This window comes from Crocodylus porosus, unplaced genomic scaffold (genome assembly GCF_001723895.1).
Source record: "Crocodylus porosus isolate Cpor-Errol unplaced genomic scaffold, CroPor_comp1, whole genome shotgun sequence".
NCBI lineage: Eukaryota > Metazoa > Chordata > Crocodylia > Crocodylidae > Crocodylus > Crocodylus porosus.
The window spans coordinates 125,435,006-125,455,333 of record NW_017728943.1 but is presented as its reverse complement, the minus strand read 5'-3'; the positions used below and the strand labels follow the sequence as shown (position 1 = coordinate 125,455,333).

The 20,328-nt window shown below is 40.7% G+C and overlaps 1 protein-coding gene across 2 annotated transcripts in view; it reads left to right on the top strand.

The window, feature by feature from the left end:
• Positions 1-2,851: 2,851 nt before the first annotated feature.
• The window catches only part of PHACTR2 (phosphatase and actin regulator 2), a 237,490-nt gene continuing 220,013 nt past the window's right edge, over positions 2,852-20,328 (top strand). For both annotated transcript variants that reach the window (XM_019550147.1, XM_019550143.1), the window contains exon 1: positions 2,852-2,938. In XM_019550147.1, the coding sequence (XP_019405692.1) occupies positions 2,926-2,938 (13 nt within the window). In that variant the 5' untranslated portion in view covers positions 2,852-2,925. The remainder of the gene's footprint in view (positions 2,939-20,328) is intronic.

The window sequence follows — 20,328 nt, the reverse complement described above, 5'->3', positions numbered from 1 at the left end:
TATACCCCCTCCCTCAAACAACCTTCCCACCACTCTCCTCAACATGGTTCTAGCTCCTTCAGGCCAATGCTTGTTTCGGCTCTTTTGCTGTCTGAACTGATTACTCTGTCTCAGTTGGTTTTCATGGTTATTGGACAAATTATGTATAATGAATTGATTTAATTCCAATTCTTACTGGGCAGTTTTTCACCTCCAAGAATTATCATCACAACTGGGATCCTGTCAGTTAAAGTTATTCATCCCCATTCATGTAGCTCATCTAGTGTGAACTCACTGAAAGTGCTTTTTGACTCCAGAACTGACAGTCAAAAACACTGCATTTACTCCAAATAGTGTAATGGTTATTACAAATATTTTTACTTATATGCTTTGATGAACATATTGAGTATTGTCTGGATGAAACACTGTTGTTTCCGTGACATCATTCATTCTGACTAGCTTTCCACATGATTCTGATTTATAAGAGTATTTTAACTTAAAAATAGCATGTGAATTTTCACTTTTCGTTCTGCCTTTTCATTCTCAACATTGACCAACTTTCTGTAGGATGTTTTCTTTTACTTTCATTTGTTTCAATATATTTTTGCTTTCTCCATGTATTTTCAGACTCCTGTGTCTTGTTACTTTTCCCTTACACTTTCATTTTCTTTGTTTTTAGTTTTTCGTATTCTGCAACCATGAGTATTCTTTTGATCTGTCTTTCACCAAAAAGATCTCAGATAACTAAATGTTGCCTATATGTAGGATTTTTACATGTATTTTGTAAAAATAGTACTATCCTGTACAACACACCTAAATTACCACTGCTCTGTGGCTTAAGCCCTTTGAATGAACAAGAGCCCCACCCAGTCCTCAGAAAATAAATGAAAATTCAATAGGCTTTGGATCAGGTACTGTGTATTTCATTTAATTAATTTGATTGTATCCATTGAGGTTATCACAAATAAAGCAAGTTAATAGATCATAAACAGTATGCAAAGGTGTATTGTAATACACTGGACCTCAACTAACTAGATCTAGGAAATGTTACAGCTGCCCCAGTATAATTTCTTAAACCCAGCGTGAGATCAGTAAATCCCCAGCCTGCTGCCACATCTGCAATGATAAGACATTTAATTAGGAAATAATACAATTGGTAAATATTTTTCAGTATGTTCATGGAGAGACTTCTTGATCAAGACTGGTTGATCTGGGTTTTGTGTAAAACTAGAGCAGTGTTGCTGACCACACAGGAAGCTATGTGAAGACATGCGAGAACAGGTCATAAATAGCCTGGGACAGTTGAGGCAAGGTTATACTAACTAAAACTTCAGTTAAAGATCTCTGACTGTGGATTGCCTTGCCAAAAGACAACTGGAGGAGCCCTAGCTTTTCAACCCTGAGGGATGATTTGTCAAGAGGGGGAAGTGGAAGAGGAAGAATGGAGGAAAAAAGGAAGACAGTTCCTAAGGAGTAGCTGCTAAAAGACGGGGGGCATACACACTAAACTCTTTTTTTTTCATATAAATTGAATATCACTCTTTATCTTGTAGTTAATACCTGAATATATGACATTGGGTTCATTAGAGCTATCTCAAGGTAAAATCTTAGCCCCATGAAAGTCAATAAGAGCTTTACCACTGCCTTTGTCAGGGCCAAGACCTTATCCAATTCAGAGACAATAAATACATCTTAATGATTTTAATCTCTTCAGCTGGCGTAAAAAGAGCAACTCTTCAAACTGTTTTAGCAGCAATAGCTGCAAAAATATTCTGAAGTGTGTCATAGCGCTGGTTAAATAAAACTCTCATTAGTAGAACATCCACAATCCATGTAATATATTTAGACAACTTTTATACTTCCATAGCTAATCTTTCCCATTGAAACCCTGTGATATATAGGATTTAACTGTCCATCCGAAGTAGTGAAACTATCACATTTTGTATGTATGCTGTTTATGAGTGGTGAATTACAAAAGTATCTTGAAAGCTTCTGATATCAAGGAGAAAAGGATGTAGACAAATGCCAGGGTATGACATTGACACCTTCCTTATGTTACACGACATATTGTGACACCTAGGAAAATAACCTTTTAATATGAAATCTGCTTGTGTTAGAAGATTTGACTCATCTCAGTACCTATGAGTCCCCAAGAGCTGCTCTGTTGTGTGGGCAGGGAGAGAAGGTATCCTGCATGCACAAGAAATGTGATCCTGCCCCTGCCTTCACTCTGCTCTCACTGACCATGCCTTTGTTGTTCCCGGGGAGCAGAAAGTAAAAGTGGAGTCAAGCCCTCCTTCTTCTGCAGTCCTGGCAAAAGGAAAAGCCTGGGGCAGGTTTGCACCTCAATGATGTCCTCTCCCGGCACAGACGGGCTGTCACTCCCCGGCAGCACGAGGGGTCACTCGTGGAAAGTGGGCACCAAATGCTGCCCTTCTGCTTTTCCTGATCTCCATCCCCCCTGGGGGGAAACCCAGCTGCTGGAGCAAGGAAAGGGAAGTCCTAAAACCACCATTGAGTGGGTAAGCTGGGCTATGGGAAAGGTCCTCACCTAGCGTGCTCCCGTGTGTGTGTGTGTGTGTGGGGGGGGGGGTTGTGTTTTTGTGTGTCCATCTCCACCCCCGGGCACATCCCGCTGCATGAAGCCCAGGGATGGGCAGAAAGCATCCCCGGGGGCAGCAGGAGAGGAGCTCGCAGGCAGTGGGCGGCTCCTTCCTGTGCAAACTTTTCTCGACCCGCCCTGCCCGGCTCAGCCTCGGGGCTCTCGCCTCGCCTCACAGCCTGCGGGCCCTGCTCGGGGGCATGGAGGGCGGGAAGGGCAGCTCCCCGGGGGCCGCTCCGCCGCCCCCCTGCCTGGCACAGGGCGATGCTGGCCCCCGGGGCCGCTCCCAAAGCGACATCTCCGCCTTCTTTTCCTCCCGGAGAAGCCACCTGCTTAGGGTCAACATGACGGGCTCAGGTAAGCCATGGCCTGAGGGGCTTCTGCATGCACGTCTCCCTCCACTCACGGGTCTTGACCGACTCACGGGTTTGAAATGGATTTGGCTGACATGGCTTGAAACACGAAAAATTTTCCATTAAAACACAAAACAAGATTTCCCTCCTGAATGGAGAGGACCTGAGTGGAAAGGGCTGGGGGGCTTTTCCATGCACATCTCCCCCCAAGTGAAGGGGGTTGGGGGCTTCTCCATGCACATCTCCCTCCCGCCCAAGTGGAGAAGACCTGAGTGGAGAAGCCTGTGGGGCTGGAGTGGAAAGGACCTACAGAGACATCACTCGCTTTCCGGGGCTCTGGGCGCTCCGCATTGCCCGGGGGGCAGCCCTTGAGGCAAGTACCCCCAGAAGGGAAGGCAGCCCTAGCAGTTGATCCAGCTGGGGATTTGTACCCGGCTTTTAAGACTCTTTGAAGTCAGCGTTGTGCACGAGCCTTTCCTGTGCAAAAGATGCAGCAGCAGCAGGGTGTTCTGGTTCAGAGACTTTTTAGATTTGAATCCAGACTCACCAGCCAGCTCGCTCCACAGCTCGCCTTTCTGGTTTGCAAGTTTGTTCCAAGCCTGTTTTTAAGCTCCCAGGCACATCCAAGTAAGGGGATGCCGTGCAGCAACGTGCTTGACCTGCTTGGAGACCTAAATGCGTCTGCAGTTTGTGAGGGTTACGCTGTTCTCGCAACAGCAGCCTGATCGTGGAGCTGTGTGCCACTGAACCCCTTGGCCTTCAGGATGGGCAGGCAATCAGCATCAGCCCTGGTTCTGATAAAACATTCATGTCAGTTCATGCAGGTGTCTGCTTAAGGGATGTAGTCTGGGACCCCTTAATCATTCAGTTGATTTATTGCTGGAGTTGTGTTTTGTTTCATGTCAAAGGTGCAGCTCTCTTGTTTAGGTGGAGTTAGATTTTCAAACTGGTATCACAGTATCTCACTCGGGTATTTCCACATAGCTATGAAAAAAACATGGGGGCTCCGAAGGGTCACCAGATGCAGTCAGGTGAGACTGACTGCATAGCTCACATGAAGCCCAGTTCACCCCCCCTGTAAAACTTTTGTTGACCTCTGGCAGCTTTATCTGAATAAAGGCCCCAGTTTATAGCTTATACTAAGAATTTTATTTTAATGTGTTACTGCATTATGCTCTTCATTGAAACATTTAAAAATACTATTTGAGTATATGTGTTACTTTCAAATCTTTCACATATCACTTATCATACCAATCACCAGGGTCAGGAAATAATTTTTTCCCCAGGTCAGATTGGCAAGGACCAGAGAAGTTTTTCCCTTCCTCTGTAGTGAGATACATGCTTCTTTTCCTAGGATCTACTATTTGTTACTTCCCTGCAAGTGCAGGGCCATCATCTCCCCTGTTTTTACCTTTAGCATGTTATAAGGTGTTGCTGGTGTTTCAAGGCACAAAGATATTGTGCCTTGAAGTTGGATGCAAGGATCTGAAGTGGCAATTTGGGGATTCTTTGCATAATGATTTCCTGCAAACTCAGGGTACTGGACTACTGGATAGTGCAGGAAGCCCCTTCCAGTCCTATGCTCCTAATGTTTCATTGCACAGGCAGATTTCAGATGAGAGAGAAATTGTGGCAGAAAATTCTCTTTTCTATTTCGATTTCAAAATTTTACTGTTGCACTCAGGACTCATAGTAGAGATGATATCATTTATTAGACCAACAAGATTTTTGCAAAAAAATTTCTTTAATTAGACCAACAGTACTATTGCACTGACTTTCTAGAAGTTGCATGTGTCTGTATCTATAAGTTTGGCTCTTACAAACAAACAGGCTTCTAAGGTTGAATTTCAAGTAGAAAAAGAAGGCAGATGAAGATCCCATCCCTGTAGATATCTGAAGTGGCCAAAGTGAAAAAGGGTTGTTCTTTGGAGGGTTTTTTATGTCCCTTCTGGAGGTTCAGGTTTTTTTTTTAAAAGAGCAGATCAGTAGCATGCTGCAATACAGGTCTCCATATCTTTAATCACACTCTGAAAAGATCCTAAGTTGATATAAGTTCCTTTGACTTAAATGGAGCTCTTTCAGTTCCCCTTGAGCAGGGGCTGAACTAGGTGATTTCCTGAGGTCCCTTCTAGCCTCACTTTCCTACAATTCTATGACTCTATACACCAGCTGAGGATTTGGCTGTAACTGCTTTGGATTTTGTAATGCTATTTCTTCACTGTCTTGTGATAAGGTTGACAAGGTGCCACATCGCTATGAAGGAACATGCTTCAGGGAGGTACAGTGCAAAGGGACTACTAGTCTTGCTGCAGCATCTCTTAGGAGAAGGGAGTATGCTGTCCTCCCTGCCCTATGCCAGCAATGTTGGCTGTTCTGAAGGGTGCTGCCAATTTCCGCATCTCCGATTCCCTCTTACCTTTTCTTTATTAAAATTGTACTTATAAATTATGTCAGAGCAAATTTAGGACTGTTGAAGGGTGCTGCCAGTGGTTCCACTGGACAACAAGGGATACATTGTTAGCATGAGGCAAGAAAGGGGACCTAGAAGTACAGCAGCTCCATAAGCTACTTGTCACAGCCACGTGTTCCCTCTTGACCACTGATGTGGTTAGATCTCTCTCCATATAGTCTTTAGCTTGTCTGCTTAGACCATAAACAAAGAACTGTTAATTGTAGCAAAGATTTTTGTGATGCTAATGCAATTGAAAGAAAGTATTACCAAGTTAGTTCTCTCTCGCTGTCCTTGTCTGTTGCTGTTGTTGTTTTAATTTTTTTTTGAGGATGTGTTTCCTGTTGGCAATTGACAAAAGTTGTTTCTTCTAATGATTTTTTTACCTCTCGGTTTTCACTTCTCTCTTTTCTCCATATCTGCTTTTTGTGTTTTATGCACAAAGAGATAGTGTGCACCACAAGGGAGATTACTACTCTACTCTGGAACACAACTGTTGAGTCCCTTTTTAAAAAGGAAAATGTGCATAAAAAATTCAAAGCTGTTAAATTTTTAATCTGATGGTTGGAGAGGTCTTTTAATACAGTGATTCCGTGAAAAATATCCTCCTTTTTCTTCTCCTAATAACCTGGTGAACAAACAACAGAAATGTGAGGCCCTGAAAGCTACAACATGACAATGGCTATTAGTTTTGTCTCTACCTTTTCCTGTAGTGTTTTCAGTTTATTAACTTAAAGTAGGTCATTCACTTACCTAAGTGACAGCACATGTGTTGCAGATCTTCCTATTTAGAAGAGAACGGCAATTTTTTACATATCTGTACTTTTTGGATAACTTCATCCCTCCCAAAATTCTATCGAGTTATAATGTATTAGAAAGTGAAAAGGGGCCTGTGTTTTTTTTGTCTCCATGAGCCAGATTTTGATCTCAGCTGTGGTGATAGAAAAGAAAACATTGTTTGGTCCGTTTACCTTGATTTAGAGAACAACTGATATCCCGTAAGTCTGCTGAATTTGTTCTTCTCTATGTATCAACTGTTGAAGGACAAAGTTAATGGAGACTGACTTGTTAGGAAAATTATAGAAGGCTTTATAAAAGCAGTTTTGGCACTGGATCATCAAAGCTATCTGTTATTCCAGACCAGTATCTCTGTACCTGGGCAGATTAATGAATCCAGTTTTTATTCCCCATCATTGGCAGTAACGGTTTTCTTTATAGCAGCTCATCTTAACTGCCACCCTATTTGTTAGAGTAGCACATTTATAAATATATACTTTTTGAAAGGGACCAATCCTTCTGGGATAAACAATGGTCAATTACTTACTTCCTTTCTTCTGTCCACATTGTATCGTCTTTCTTCATGCTGAATATTGCCTTCATTCTCAAGTACTTCAGTTCACTTCCGTGGAGCTATTTGATGAACTGGATACTACTCAAAGTGACTGATGATGGCATAATCTGGTTGTTTATAATTTGAGGTGTAGCCTCAGAAAAGATTAGAGCCTTCCAAATTAGAGGCCCTTTCCAAGGTATAGCCAAGCATCATTTAAACCTCATTTTTCAGGGCCTGCTTAGGGACCTAGCTAGCTAGTCTTTGTAAGTGGTAGTATGAGGCTTGAGGTCCTTTCATTTTCTGTGTCCTTGTGACAAGGTATTTCGCAAAATTCACAGATTCATTTGGAATCTAACAGGGCCCTGCCATGAGCACTTCTGCTATTGTCTGTGGTTTGAGGTGAAGGACTATTCTAGCTCAGTTCAGAGCAACTACAGTGTTGCTCCTTGGGTACTACTTGAATCAAGTGTGCACATCTCTCATGTGCTGCTATGAGGGTATAATCCTGCTCTTGTAGTGGTGGAAAAGAATGGAGAACCTCTTATGCAGTTGGCTTTACAACGTGCATATCCCATCATGAGGTGCAAGGGCCAGAGAAGAGGTAGGTAGTGGTTGGCAGAGCAGTGGCAAGGCACAGTCAAGTTCTGATATACCCTGTCAGTCCTTACCAAGCAGACTGGTCCATAGGAAATCCAGGATAATTTAGAGCAGTGTTCAGGATGTGCTGCGTAACATCTAGGGCCCATTCCACCCTCAACCAGCTCCAGGATTTGGTTAATGTAAATGTGAACTGGAATCACTATTCCCTTGTGTTTTGGTGATACTGCTAAGAAATCACAAAGTGCATCCTTATGGCTGTGTCTTTCTCTCTGGAGGTGGATGTGGATGCAGTCTTCTTGGCAGATGCAGCTGAAATGAGGTATTTTTGATAGCTTAGGTATGTGAGTGTGCCAAACTCCTTACTGTCTCTACACATGTGGAAGTTATGTTATGAGTGTATTAGGAAGCAATGTTGTGTAGGGGGACTCGTATGCTGTAGATGCAGGAGCTGGAAAGTTCAGGGGGAAAAATGTCTCCTGGGGAAGTGTGACGTAATTGCTAGTACAAATGCTATATATAATTGCATACAAATTAGAAAAGATATAAATGAAATGCACGCTTTTTCAAGCAAGCTTCTGTAGGCTTTGTTTATAGCATAGATCAAAGGACAAAAATTACAAGAAGTCTGAGTCAAGTAATTTTGGGTGGAAAATTAACTATAGAAACAAGGAAAAATAGTTGTTTGGTTGTGGATTCAGAAACTACTCTCAGTAACTATGAACAATCCATGTGGTTTCTAAGAAATCATACATCTTTTTCCTAAAGCCTTCTTGTTTTTTGTTTTTTTTAATTACCTTTACAACCTAAACAAGAAAAGTCTACTGGTATTTAATTTCTTGTGTAAATGTTTATTGTAAAAATGCAAATGTGACCTTCTTTGTAATAATTAGAAAACAGTTAAATCATTGTCATGTAATGTTAAATTTGATTGTTTTCATCCTTACACATCCTTCATGGTGTCAAAGTTATGCAAAGAAAAAAAATCATCTGTCAAAATATTTTTTTTCATAATGCTTGTCTTGCAATGGATTAAATGAATCATTATCTTTCATAATGCTAGCTAAAGTATGTACAAGGAACATGGGGGCAGCAGAACATACCTAGTAACTTCTTATATGAACTTAGACAATACGGCCTAAAAGGTTAGACTGACACTTTTATACTGTATTTACTAGAATTTTCTGCCCACTGTACCCAGCAGAAAAATATTTGTAGTACATCCCTGATAACAATATGAAGTGATTAAATGAGGTACATTAGGAGACCTATGATTTAAAAGCTGAAATATGTATATTATGTTTACATATGACATTATTTTTCCTACATTGCTTTAAAATAAATTCTAGATTTGGACCTATGATAGAAACATTACATAAATGTCATAATGATTTCAATAGCTAGCTGAGTAGAAAGCAGGCTAAAAACATTTGCAGTATATGTTTTAATATGTCTTTTGTGGACATTCATCAGCTACCATAATCTGGATAGCATTTTGCTGCTGTGTATATTTTAGTTTATCTGGCCATTGGCATTTATAACTTCCTGCTAGAGTGTGGCTTTTACTGAATAACTTATTAATATAAGATAGTGTCTGAAATGTGAAGCAGGCTATTTAAAGGTTCGAATAAAGGGGGTTTTACTCCTTTACCTTTGCTGAATGTAACAACTCATTATTCTTCCTAAAGTTTTTTTTTTTTAATTCTTTAAACATTTAAGTTAAATCCACTGTTGAACTGTTAAATCAGTTGTTTATTCTTTTCCCTTGTCATTTCACAAAAAGCCATCCTTTTGAGGGAAGCAGAATGAGCTGCATACTGCTAGAAGTATATAGGTCATAAATGTATATTCAAATCAAAACCAGGTATAATATGTAAGATTCAGGGAGAGATTTGTAACCTATCTATAATGTCGCGTTTTAGTGGAAGTTGTTTCTGTTTTTTTTATAATGTATATAATAAATAATAACATCCATAATACATAATAAATAACAACATCCAACTTCCATTTTTTTTTAAATGACCATTTCCTGTTTCCTGTTTTTCAGACAGTGGTTCAGCCCATATAAACCATGGGTCTCCCCATGAAGTGGTAAATCATTATCCAGGTGTCTAGATTTCTCTTCTAACCAGCAAAGACTTTTGAACTATTACTTCAATCAATTGACAACAGTTTTCTATTTTGGGGTTCTTGGGGGCAGTTCCCCCTCCCAGTGTAAAAAGTTTTCTATGCAACTAATTCTGTAGCTATTTATTTTAATCAACACCAGCACTGCTCTTGCTTTGTGCAATAATAAGACATCTCATTTTAAAGTATATTTTGATATGTGGAGATGGGGCTTAAGTTTGACTGATGGTATAACCCTTATACTCCTTATGCAATAACATAGCCTTCAATAACAGTCCTTTTATTTGCCCAGAATCGTTTTTTGGTACTTATAATATAGATGCTTAAGTTATCATTTTCAAGAGAAAATCTATTAAACCAGTCATCTCCTCTAGAACAGTTAATGATAAACCCTGAGTTCAATGTCCTGGGTTCAATTGCCTTTTATTTATATTTGAAATGTCATGTCTGGAAAATACTGAGAACAAGGGATGCTTTCCCTTTTATGTGGAAGGCACTGTGCTCTTCCTGCCACATTTAAGGGGTTGGACAGTGTATTCTGTAATTAACTGAAGGAAACTTACAAACAGTGAGAGATTGATAATGCTCTCAGTTTTATCTCACAAGTCTCTCAATTTCAGTAGGCTTGCTCTTGTTTACACTAGTATGATTCAGAATTAAGCTTTAATATATAAAGTCAAGAAGATAAACTCTATGAAAGCCTTTAAAATATTAGGATGTTTGGGATTCGTCAGTTTATATAAGGTGGAAGCATTGAAATTCTGCTAAACCTTGAAGGAATCAAATCCTTGGTAGAATGGCTTTAGAAACGTTAGCATTGACTTCATTTAGCCAGAAACTTTATCAGATCAAAGCCAACAATCCTTGAAAGCTTGTTCGTCCTCCGGTGGAGAACTTCCTAGTATAGCTTTGTTAAAACTGCAACATAGCCTGCCATGTGCGTTGGTAATGACATGCTATTCTATCTTCTGTCATCCTTGTGCGTTTCTTATTCTGTATTTTTTCCAGGATATCTTCATACAGTTCATTCTGTTCTTCATGTTATTTCTAAATCTATTTTCCTACAGCTGGAGAAGTCAAACAAATGGTGTGTGGGGTGAGAGGGAAGAGGAAGAGTAAGGGGTGGTGTCTTTTTGTCAGACATAAAAGACACATCTACACAAGACGCTGACTGCACAGTAGCCTGATACTACTGCACAGTAGCATTGCATAGCAACAACTATGACACAATGTTACTGCGCAGTAGCGTCATGATAAAGACATTTGTTAGTACTACTATGCAGTAACTCGGGTTACTGGACAGTCATTTAGTAGTTGTATAAGCAACTACTAAATGACTTCACAGTAATGACTGAGCAGTCAGTGTCTCGTGTAGGGTAAAATACTTCTTGTAATCCATTTCTTTGTCAGATGATTTTGTTACTCTCACTGTAAAGAGGAGTATTTGTTAAATACTCAAAAAATAATATTATTTGTTACAATGGGCATTTTACTGATGGCCCTGCAGATTTAATTTTGGAAGTATCTGCATGATCTACTGGGCAGGTGTTTCAAAAAAAGCAAAAGTGGAATCTGAGAGAGTACTATCCCCTTTTCACCAAACTTGACTTTTCATAAAAAAGGGGAAAAACATTATCCAACTCAAAACCCTTTGAGACTGAATTAATTCTACAGTTCAGTGATGTTTGTTTCTTTTGTGAGATCAATTTTGGGCGAAGCCCCAAGTTTCATCTATTAAAACTGTTTTGAATATTGAGAATGATACTCCCCATTCCTCTTCTCCCATACCTCTACCTCCGTCTTGATCCCTCTCCAAACAGGCCCTTGATGTTCTCATTTTCCACAGCCTTCAACAAATCTCATTTTCTTTTTTTTTGTAAATCACTCTTGTACGAGACTTTCCAGCTGAGCTTTTGGTGACCCTTCATCTGGGTCTAGCTCTGCATCTGCTACATCATTATCCTGACTCTCCAAATCTTATCCTTCCTAAGACTTCACAGGTCAAAGCCATACCCTGAACTACTTTAGGAGCATTTTGGCCTACAGAGCTCCAAACAATATGTTTTGAATGGGACTATGGCCCAGCAGATGCAAAATAAATTTGCTAGATACTACAAAGTGACAATTAGAAGTTGTAAATAAATAGGATTAGAAAGAAGTTGCATGAAAGGGGGAGAGATTCATTAGCATTTTTGTGGTCATAGGAAAGAAGCAAAAAAACTATTAAGGAGTCATGAAAGGAGGGGAATTCATTGTTAAATGTTGTGGATGGTGGAAAGGTATTTCTGAACCTTAAAAACAATGTTTGTAAAGCTTGGGAGAGTAGGCTGAAGTAATAAAATGTCAAGCGAGTCCACTTAGCGTTGTGGCCTTTCTTTGTTTTTTTTCTCTTTCTAGTGGATAATCATTGCCTCCAAACATCTGTGACTAATGTACACCTTGTAGAAGTAAATTATAGACACTGAATTGAAGCAGTAGATGTATTTTTTTTGTCGTCTGTGGACACAGTAAAGAATAGGTTGTAGTACATTTGCAGTTGACTGCATCCTAATTGTAGTGTTTTTTGTTTTTAAACACATGCATCTATATTTAAACTTTGCAAGTGAGGATAATTAGCAGTGATGTTTGTTTGTTTGTTTATTTATTTATTTATTTTACTATTGCCCAGTTTCATTGCTTACAGTTCATTTTGAAGTGTCTTCAGCACTGATGGTCTAGTGCAGGGACATCCATCTTGCAGCCTACAGGCTGCATGTGACCTACAAGGTGGGGTGGGGGGAGTTGAGCATCTGGGTTCCCATCTGGTCACTGGTCCTCTGTCTCCAGCTGCAGTAGCAGCTGGTGTCTCCAGGCTCTCCTTTCTTCCATCTAGCTTCTGCTTCCTCACCAAACCCCAGGGGGTTGGCACAGTGTGGTGTACCACATGGTACCAGGGGAACCTACAGCCTGGGTCACTCAGTGAGGTGTCAGAGGGAGCCCGTGGCCAGGAATCTGGAATTGAGGCCAGGGTGCCTGTGTAATGTGGTGCAGCTGGAGGGCTGTGGCCTGTGCTGCTGCGGCCCACGCTGCATGTGGCCTCATGCCACTTAAAGTTGGACAGCCCTCATCTAATGAAACTTGTCATCTCAAAAATTGGAATTGCTACCGCTATTTAGTATGAAAATACTGCTTTAAGCAGTGACAGTTTCTTAAATTTTGCAATTTCCTGCTTCTAACTGAAAGTAGGAAATGAATAGTGGCAGGCTTAGAAAGGCTGGATTTAATAGATGGTCTTACCCATATAAGGTTCTTACCCCTTTGAGTTAGCCAGTTTTTGGTGTCTTGGGGGTTATTCCCACTAGGAGGAGCAATTGATGATAGAGGCAGGTATTTTTAATGCAGTTCTGTTTGCAAAAATATATACTCACAGCCTTGTTTCCTTGAACAAGAGGGAGGAGCTGAACAACAAGAGGCAGTGGCCTGCTCATAGTTTTAAGCCTCTTTCTAGCCAGTACTTTACCAAGGACTCTCATAGAATCATTTCACAAGTGCTTATTTGGCAACGTCTCTGGGCTTGTCTATATAGACTCCCTGTCAATGTAGGACCACCATTGAGGAAATTAGCTTCACCCAATTGCTCCTGTTCGCATGCACCCGAGCACAGCAATTAGCATATAAACTTGGGAGCAGCATCTGAGAGAAGTGGCTAGTTGAAATCATTTGAATAAACTCTGAGATCTTGTGAGGAGTTATACATGCTAACACGTGGACAATGTAAAATGGTACCAAACTTAACAGCACAGAAATTAAATATAGTAACACTCAGAAGAGGTTTTTTGTACAATCCCAACAATTACAAGTTATTGCATCGCTCAAGAGTAGAGATACAATACTGTATTAAATAAAACTTAGAAAGAGAACAGTTTGTTACACAATGTCAACAGTTACAATTCAGTTTACATCAGTAAAACAGAGTTACTGTTTGGATAACTGAGGATGTACTGGAATTGCTACCCCGTTGTCTCATTTTTCCATTTATAAAATGGGAATTACTATGAGACAGTTACTGAAGAGCTGCCTAATTAACTCCATAGTAAAGTCACAGTGTCTACACGTGTGACTCTATTAGGCTGCAATAAACTAAATAACTCTGCCATGAGTTAATACTAGTAAACGCAGCCAGTATCCTACAGCAGCATGTTTTACTGTGCATCTATGCACATGAAGACACTGATGGGGCTGCCTGGAACACAAGGGTGCTTCAGTGCCTGGGCTGCCTAGTGGCTAGTCCCACGTTGGAGCACCCTTGTGTTCTCACCAGCTCCTTTGCAGCACGCTGAGCCTGGTTGAAACAGCCCCAGGCTGGCAGGCTGACCATCTGGACCCTCTGATAGCCAGGGCTGTTCCTCCCTAGCTCAACATACTGCAATCCCAGGTACTGCACCTGGGAGCAGTAAACTCTGGTGCACCGGAGTTTATCGCTTCACTTTAATTCCACATAGAGACATGCCCACTATGTGTTTGTTCAGTGCGTGCCACAATGGAGACTCGATTTCTTTGGGGATCTTTTTATAGCAATAAAAATAGTATATTTACTTGAATCTAAGTTGGCTCTGAATTTGAGATGACCCCCCCCCGCCTATAATTAGATTTTATATGAGGAAAAAGTATCCTTTTTTAAACTAATTTTCCAGGTATAGACTCTAATGATCAGAAAGTTGTCTAACATTTTCTCCCCTCCCATTACTATAGCAGGGAAAATGCTGGCTGGGGGGAGTCAAGTAACCATCTTGTGCTCTGTCCCCCTTCCCCACCCCCGCTTCTTCCCTCTGCAAACTTCCTACCCCTCCCCCGCCACCAGCGCCTCCCCATCCCCAGCTCACCATAACCTCATAAAACTTGGGGCATCTTCATTTGCAATATTTGTGGTTATTCACTGAAATTGATTTATCCAGTGAATCCCTGAGGTAATAAAAAGAATATAAATAAACTGTAGATGCAATAGAAGATCAATAGGACCCGTTGTCCTTGCCGACGTTTCCGGTCAACCACCAGTTGTACCTAGAGATCCCATTTCATATTCTAACACTTGATAACTTTGTCACTTTTCCAGTCAGTGGAGAGGGAGGATCAGAGTGTCTATGAATAGCTAAGAAGAAGGAAACAGACACTAGGGCTAGGCACAGACATTCAAAAAGCCTGAGGCATAATTGATCAAATTATGTGGTTTTCTAAGTGCATAGTTTAAACTGGTAGCAAACAGAACAAACATTTGCTCTTTGGTGGGTAGGAAGAAGGGGGCAAATCTTAAACTGGGTTCTGCCACTTTTAAACCAGTATATATGTACAGGACTTCTGTTATGGGTATAGATGGGTTTCCAATCACTTATACTTATAAAAATATAAACTCTGTACCTGGCCTAGAGGTACCATCATGCTCTGAAGGAGCCTGTTGCTTCATTAGGAAGAGAAGCAATTAGCAGAAGGCAGGGTAGATTTGCACCTTATAGGCTAAATAAACTAGAGGGAGATATTGCACAAGTCAGACAGGGCAGCATTTGGGGAGTAAGGGACACACAGAATGGTGCTTCCCCAACCTCTGAGGAGTCATTGCCATGGGAGATGCAGCCCTGCACCCAGTAACATACTTGGGGGGGATCAGAAGGAAGTGAATGGGGCACAAGGGATGGCCCTTGGGGAGCATGGCCCTGGAGCTGCTGCTACTCAAGCCAACACTACTATAGCAGCAGTGTCAGCAGCAGCAGCATTCACTCTGCAGAGAGGAGCAGCAAGTAAGACTTCACTACCCCCCGCCCCCACACCCACAGCACGGGGCACTGAATGAAGGATGTACACATACCAGCGTGTAAAATGGAGATAGTGGTTTGAAAACAAAGGTAGAAAGAGAGAGGGAAATGGGAAGGGGGCAGTGCTGGGAGGGATAACAAGCAAAGACTCCATAGGGACAATGGAGTTACAAAAGCTAATCCAGATAATGGGATAAGAATCTGTAGCCCCTGGTTAAACCTTATTTAACAAAATCCAGTCTGTGGGTGACTTCTTGTTCCTCAGTTTCCTGTTCCAATCAGTTTTTGAAGGTTTGCTGCCTAAGAACTGTCACCCTGAGATAAGCTATGAAGTGCCCAGGGAGGTTGAAGTGTTCTGCCACAACCCTGCATGTCTTTCCTGAGTTAATGTCAGATCAGTGTTCATTCATTCTGGGTTAGGACTGGCCAGTAATGACAAATGGGCACTAGGGGTCCTGCTCAAAATGCTATGGGTACTCCATCTCCGGAAGAGACATTTCCTAAAAAACTAACGACACTTGTATAGCTTATGTCAGTAAAGTTTTATTGAACTGAATTGAACTGAAAATATGCCAAGAAGAATGAAGAGGAAGGATATCTAGCAGAGGAGGAGCTGCATTTCTCTTTAACATAGGGCTTAGGGTAAGAAATCAGAGAGAACTGATTATGACTGAAAGTGGAACAGCTACAGGAGACATAAAAGTGAGAAGTGTCTTTCATAATGCTTAGGGTCAGAAGGGACCTAAACAGATCATCAGGTCCGACCCCCATCTTATAATGATCATTATGCTAAAGCAAGTTGTTTTAGCTATTTTTAAGCCCTTTTGTATTTTAAAAGTACAGGGTGTTAAAATAGTGTCCAAAGAGATATCAATACAAGCAGAAAGTACGAAACTGAATTCTGTTCTCCATGGAAACCCTGCTTTTCATAATGATATTATTCCTGATACATTGTCTTATAATAGGGAGAACATCCATTGTTTTGTAAAGCAAGCAGGGGTTGACCCACAATATTCTTTTTACAAAAATATAGTTTATATTTAATTAAGTATTTTAATGCCTAGGAAAAAACATCCAGAATCTGCTTGCTGCTGTAAACATCACTTTCAAACAGAGGATTAGATGACAGGGTTTGGTGACATTTGAAAGGAAAAACCTGAATATGCACATAGAAGATTACTGATACTAATCTCTTTAAGTTTACTGTACTTGCTGGCAGTACAGTTATCAAAATATATGTACATTGCAATGAGTCCAGTCCCTAAGATCAAGGCAGGTTCAGCCCTGTTGAAGTACGACAGTTGCAGGAATGGTTTTTCATATTTTGAGGCAACCTTAGATTATGATTAAAATGATTACAGTGAGAAAGCAGAATTACTTCCATGAAGAAAAAATCAGAAGCCATATTACTGTGACAGTTGGTGGACTCCAGATGTTTACACTGCTCATTCTGAAACTGATTACTAAGGTGAGTATATTTGGAATATTATAGCTTTTACACTAATGGAATATCAAATATCTTTTGATACTGATCTACAGAACACAGTTTCCATAAGCATTTGTGGTGAGTCCAGGAATTTGTGTAATTGATACAAGTACAGAGCATCATAATAATTGGATATAGAACTGGAAGGTGGATTACAGTGGAGGTAGATACATCAAATGTAAATCTCTGTGCACAGGTTTATACTGAAGATTGATAATGTGTAATTTTGCAAGGTTCAAAAAATTCTATAAAGTGTACACCCTAACTAAAGACATGGTTAGACTCGTTGGTATTATTTGTATGTGTGCTTAAGAAATCGTACAAACAACGATCTTCAGTTGGATCCAATTTTATGAAATACCATTTTTTCTCTAAAATGTGTCTGGTGCACTGAAATCAAACATGGCCTCTACACATTTCTCTATTACACTGTGGGGCACATCTACATGTGCATTTAAGTGCAACTAAAATTAATGCGCATTTAGCATTTTTGGCAGGTGTCTACACGAGCAGGGACTTGGCACTAAAGTTAGTGCACTTGGCACTAAAGTTAATGCCAAGTCCCTGCAGCCCTGCCATGTGCCCCTAGTGACTGGGCAGACCTTGCACTAAAGATAGTGCCAGGATGCATCTACCTGCATTAAAGCACTTTAACTAATTGCGCCAAAATTTGGTACCTGCAAATGCGGGGTTTGGCTTTAGCATTTGCAGGTATCCAATTTAGGTGTGATTAGCCTAATTTCACCATTTTTAATACACATTAAGGGTGTGCACATGTGGACATGTATGCATTAAATTAGGATAATGCACATTAACACATCTTGTGTAGAGACACTCTGGATCACTATAGGGTAGGGATGAACCAGGTGTAAGCTTTTAGACCCTGCAGAGGAGGATATTGAAGACTAATCGTGTGGCTCCTCTCTCAGTGGAAACTATCCCTCCTGCTAGGGGCTCACAGAAGTAGCCAGAGGCTGGTGGGTACTGCATGAGAGCATAAGGGAGAGCAGACCTGACCTTGTGGCTTCCTCCTCCTCCTCCTCCTGAAGAATTTACCAGGTGCAAACATGTAAACACCTCTGACCTAATTTTAAAGAGTTTCTGTGTTACGATGTTATTTAATAATAATATGTTTGACAGAGACATTCTAAAGGTTTAGCAAAAGCACCTACTATAAGGAAGAAAACAATAATTATATCCAGGCACGTTTAGCATTAAAAAGAGTTGTTTAACAAGAATACAGTTTAGTGGATGATCATTCGGTCCTACCACCTACAGTTCTTATGATCTATGTGTATGCTTTTTTATTTAACTACCAGGCATTCACTTCCCTTTATATATAATGCTGTTCCAATAAGGCCTGTTGCAGAGTTGCCAACTCTTATGATTTCTTTATGATACTCCCAATATCAGGTGTGGTTTTTGTTTTTTTTTAAACCCCAGTGTGTGAGATCATCAGATCATGTGAGACTCTCAGCTTTAGTTAAGCAAATGAAAAAAAAATGTTGCTAGCTTTCATGTTTTCAGAGGGAAAACTGCTGCTTCTAAGGACTCAAACTAGAAGGTAAAAGAAAAGATCTCTACATTTTTAGGGGTTTTTTTTTCCACTTTCCTCTGATTTTTACACCAGCCTCAGTTTAGGGTGGGTCTGACGTGGTGTTTGAATGTTTAGGCTTGGAAATATTTCTGTTGGGCTTGGCTCATTGTTATACATCACTGCACGTTTCATCCCAGGCAAGAATTATCAAAGCAATCTTACAGTCCTTAGTAAGACAAAATTATATATGGGAAGGCAGCTGGAATCTCAGTGCTTCCCTTAGCAACACTTTGTCAGTGCAAAGTGCAAAGCTGAGGAGCACTGATTTGGCAATTGTAGTATAGCTTGTTCTGTGACTGCCGAGGCTTAATAACAATTATCATAAATAATTGTTTACTGAATACTACTTTGCAGTGAGTTTTCAAAGAAAAGAACAGAAACTGACAGACGAACAAATGTAAAATGTCCATTGTTGTGTTTCATTTATGCCACTGTTGTTCATTGAAGAAAAGGACAAGTCAGTAGATATAAATGTACTTGTTGGTACAGAGATTCCAGTTCCTCTGGCCAATTGTTGGAGCAGCTCCTAACGGTAAGAAAAGTACATACCAGTTCCTTTCTTACTAAACTTAGGACACGAACTGAGTATGGCTTCTATAAGTGATTTGGGTTTTTGGTTGTAGCTGTGTTGGTCTAAAGACATAGCCAGTCAAGGTTCTTTGAGTAGGTGTGATATCTTCTATTAGAAAACTGAGTAGTTGGAAAAAAGTTCTTGGTGAGCTTTCAGGTGCAATCACCCTTCTTCAGGCATAGGGAGTCCCCCATAAGTGATTTGGGAAACTGGTGCTGCCAATTCTGAGATAGGCAGGTAGGCAACTTGGCTCCTTTCCCTTTACCTAAAGTGATGAATGTTTGCTTCCCTCCATCCTTCTTTCCCTCCATCCTTTCTTTCCCTTGCTGTCTTTTATAGCATTACATAGCATAGATGAAAAGGGAGAGATCTGAGTCTGACTAGAACAGAGAAAGCGAATTTGGGGAGAACGGAGTATATGGGGAATGAAATAAAGAAGGGTTTACTTTACTGTTTCCACATTCTTTATTTTCCTTTCCATACACTTCCATCTAATTCAGCCCATTACTTAACCCACCAGGTACATGTGTGTGCGCGCACACACACACACACACACTGACCAATTCTGTCCTGAAAAACCCTTGTTTTTACATTTCCACTCCCTAGCCCCTTCTGCAAACTTGCTCGCTTGTTTCTGTCGCACAGACCTGTCCAATTGATTCTGCTCCTGGAGCTCCCTAGAAACCTCATTTTAACTTCTTCCTCTTCTGATTCTTTCCTCTGCTTTGGGTTCTGCTCCTCATTGTGCCTTTCCTCCCACAAAACAAGTGTGCTCCAAACAATCTGTGAGAAATGTTTATTCCTCAAACCCATTTTGAGGAGCAGCTGCATCTCTGCTCCCTATCAGGTGCTGAATGTTACTGGAGTGTGCCAGCCAGGTGTTTGCAGAGGGACACAGGCAGATGTTAGTGCCAAGGAACTGCATTGTCAGCAGCTCTGGCTGGACACCCTCCTCACACAGTCAAAAAAGGGAATTACCCTAGACTGGAGTTTCCCTGCAGACTATAGAAAGGTCTGAAAACAAGTAATCTGTGGCGGAAACCTGCATAAAAAAAGCAGACCTGCGGTTTTACTTGTTTAGGTTCTACGTGCTGAAACAACTGAAATCTGGTGAGTGATCTTTGTTCTCAAGGGGAAGTTGCACTTAGCTTGCCTGAGGAATTACTGTGGAATCTGTTTGCTGCTTTCATGACCTTTCTAATTTTGTGCGGTCCAAGGCCTCTTGCAGTCTTTCTGTTGGATGGAAATGATTGGGAAACAAGTGTTGAATGTCAGGTTTTTAGCTTTATTTTCATAAATACAAAAATAAAGTGAGAAACTACAAACTAGGATTAAACCTCTATTAATATCCAATTGTGCTTGGACAAGCGGAGTTCAGTGTAACTACTCTTGGGGGTCCAGATTATCCACCCAAGAAATGTCTTGCAGAATCTGTTACCCTGGCTAGT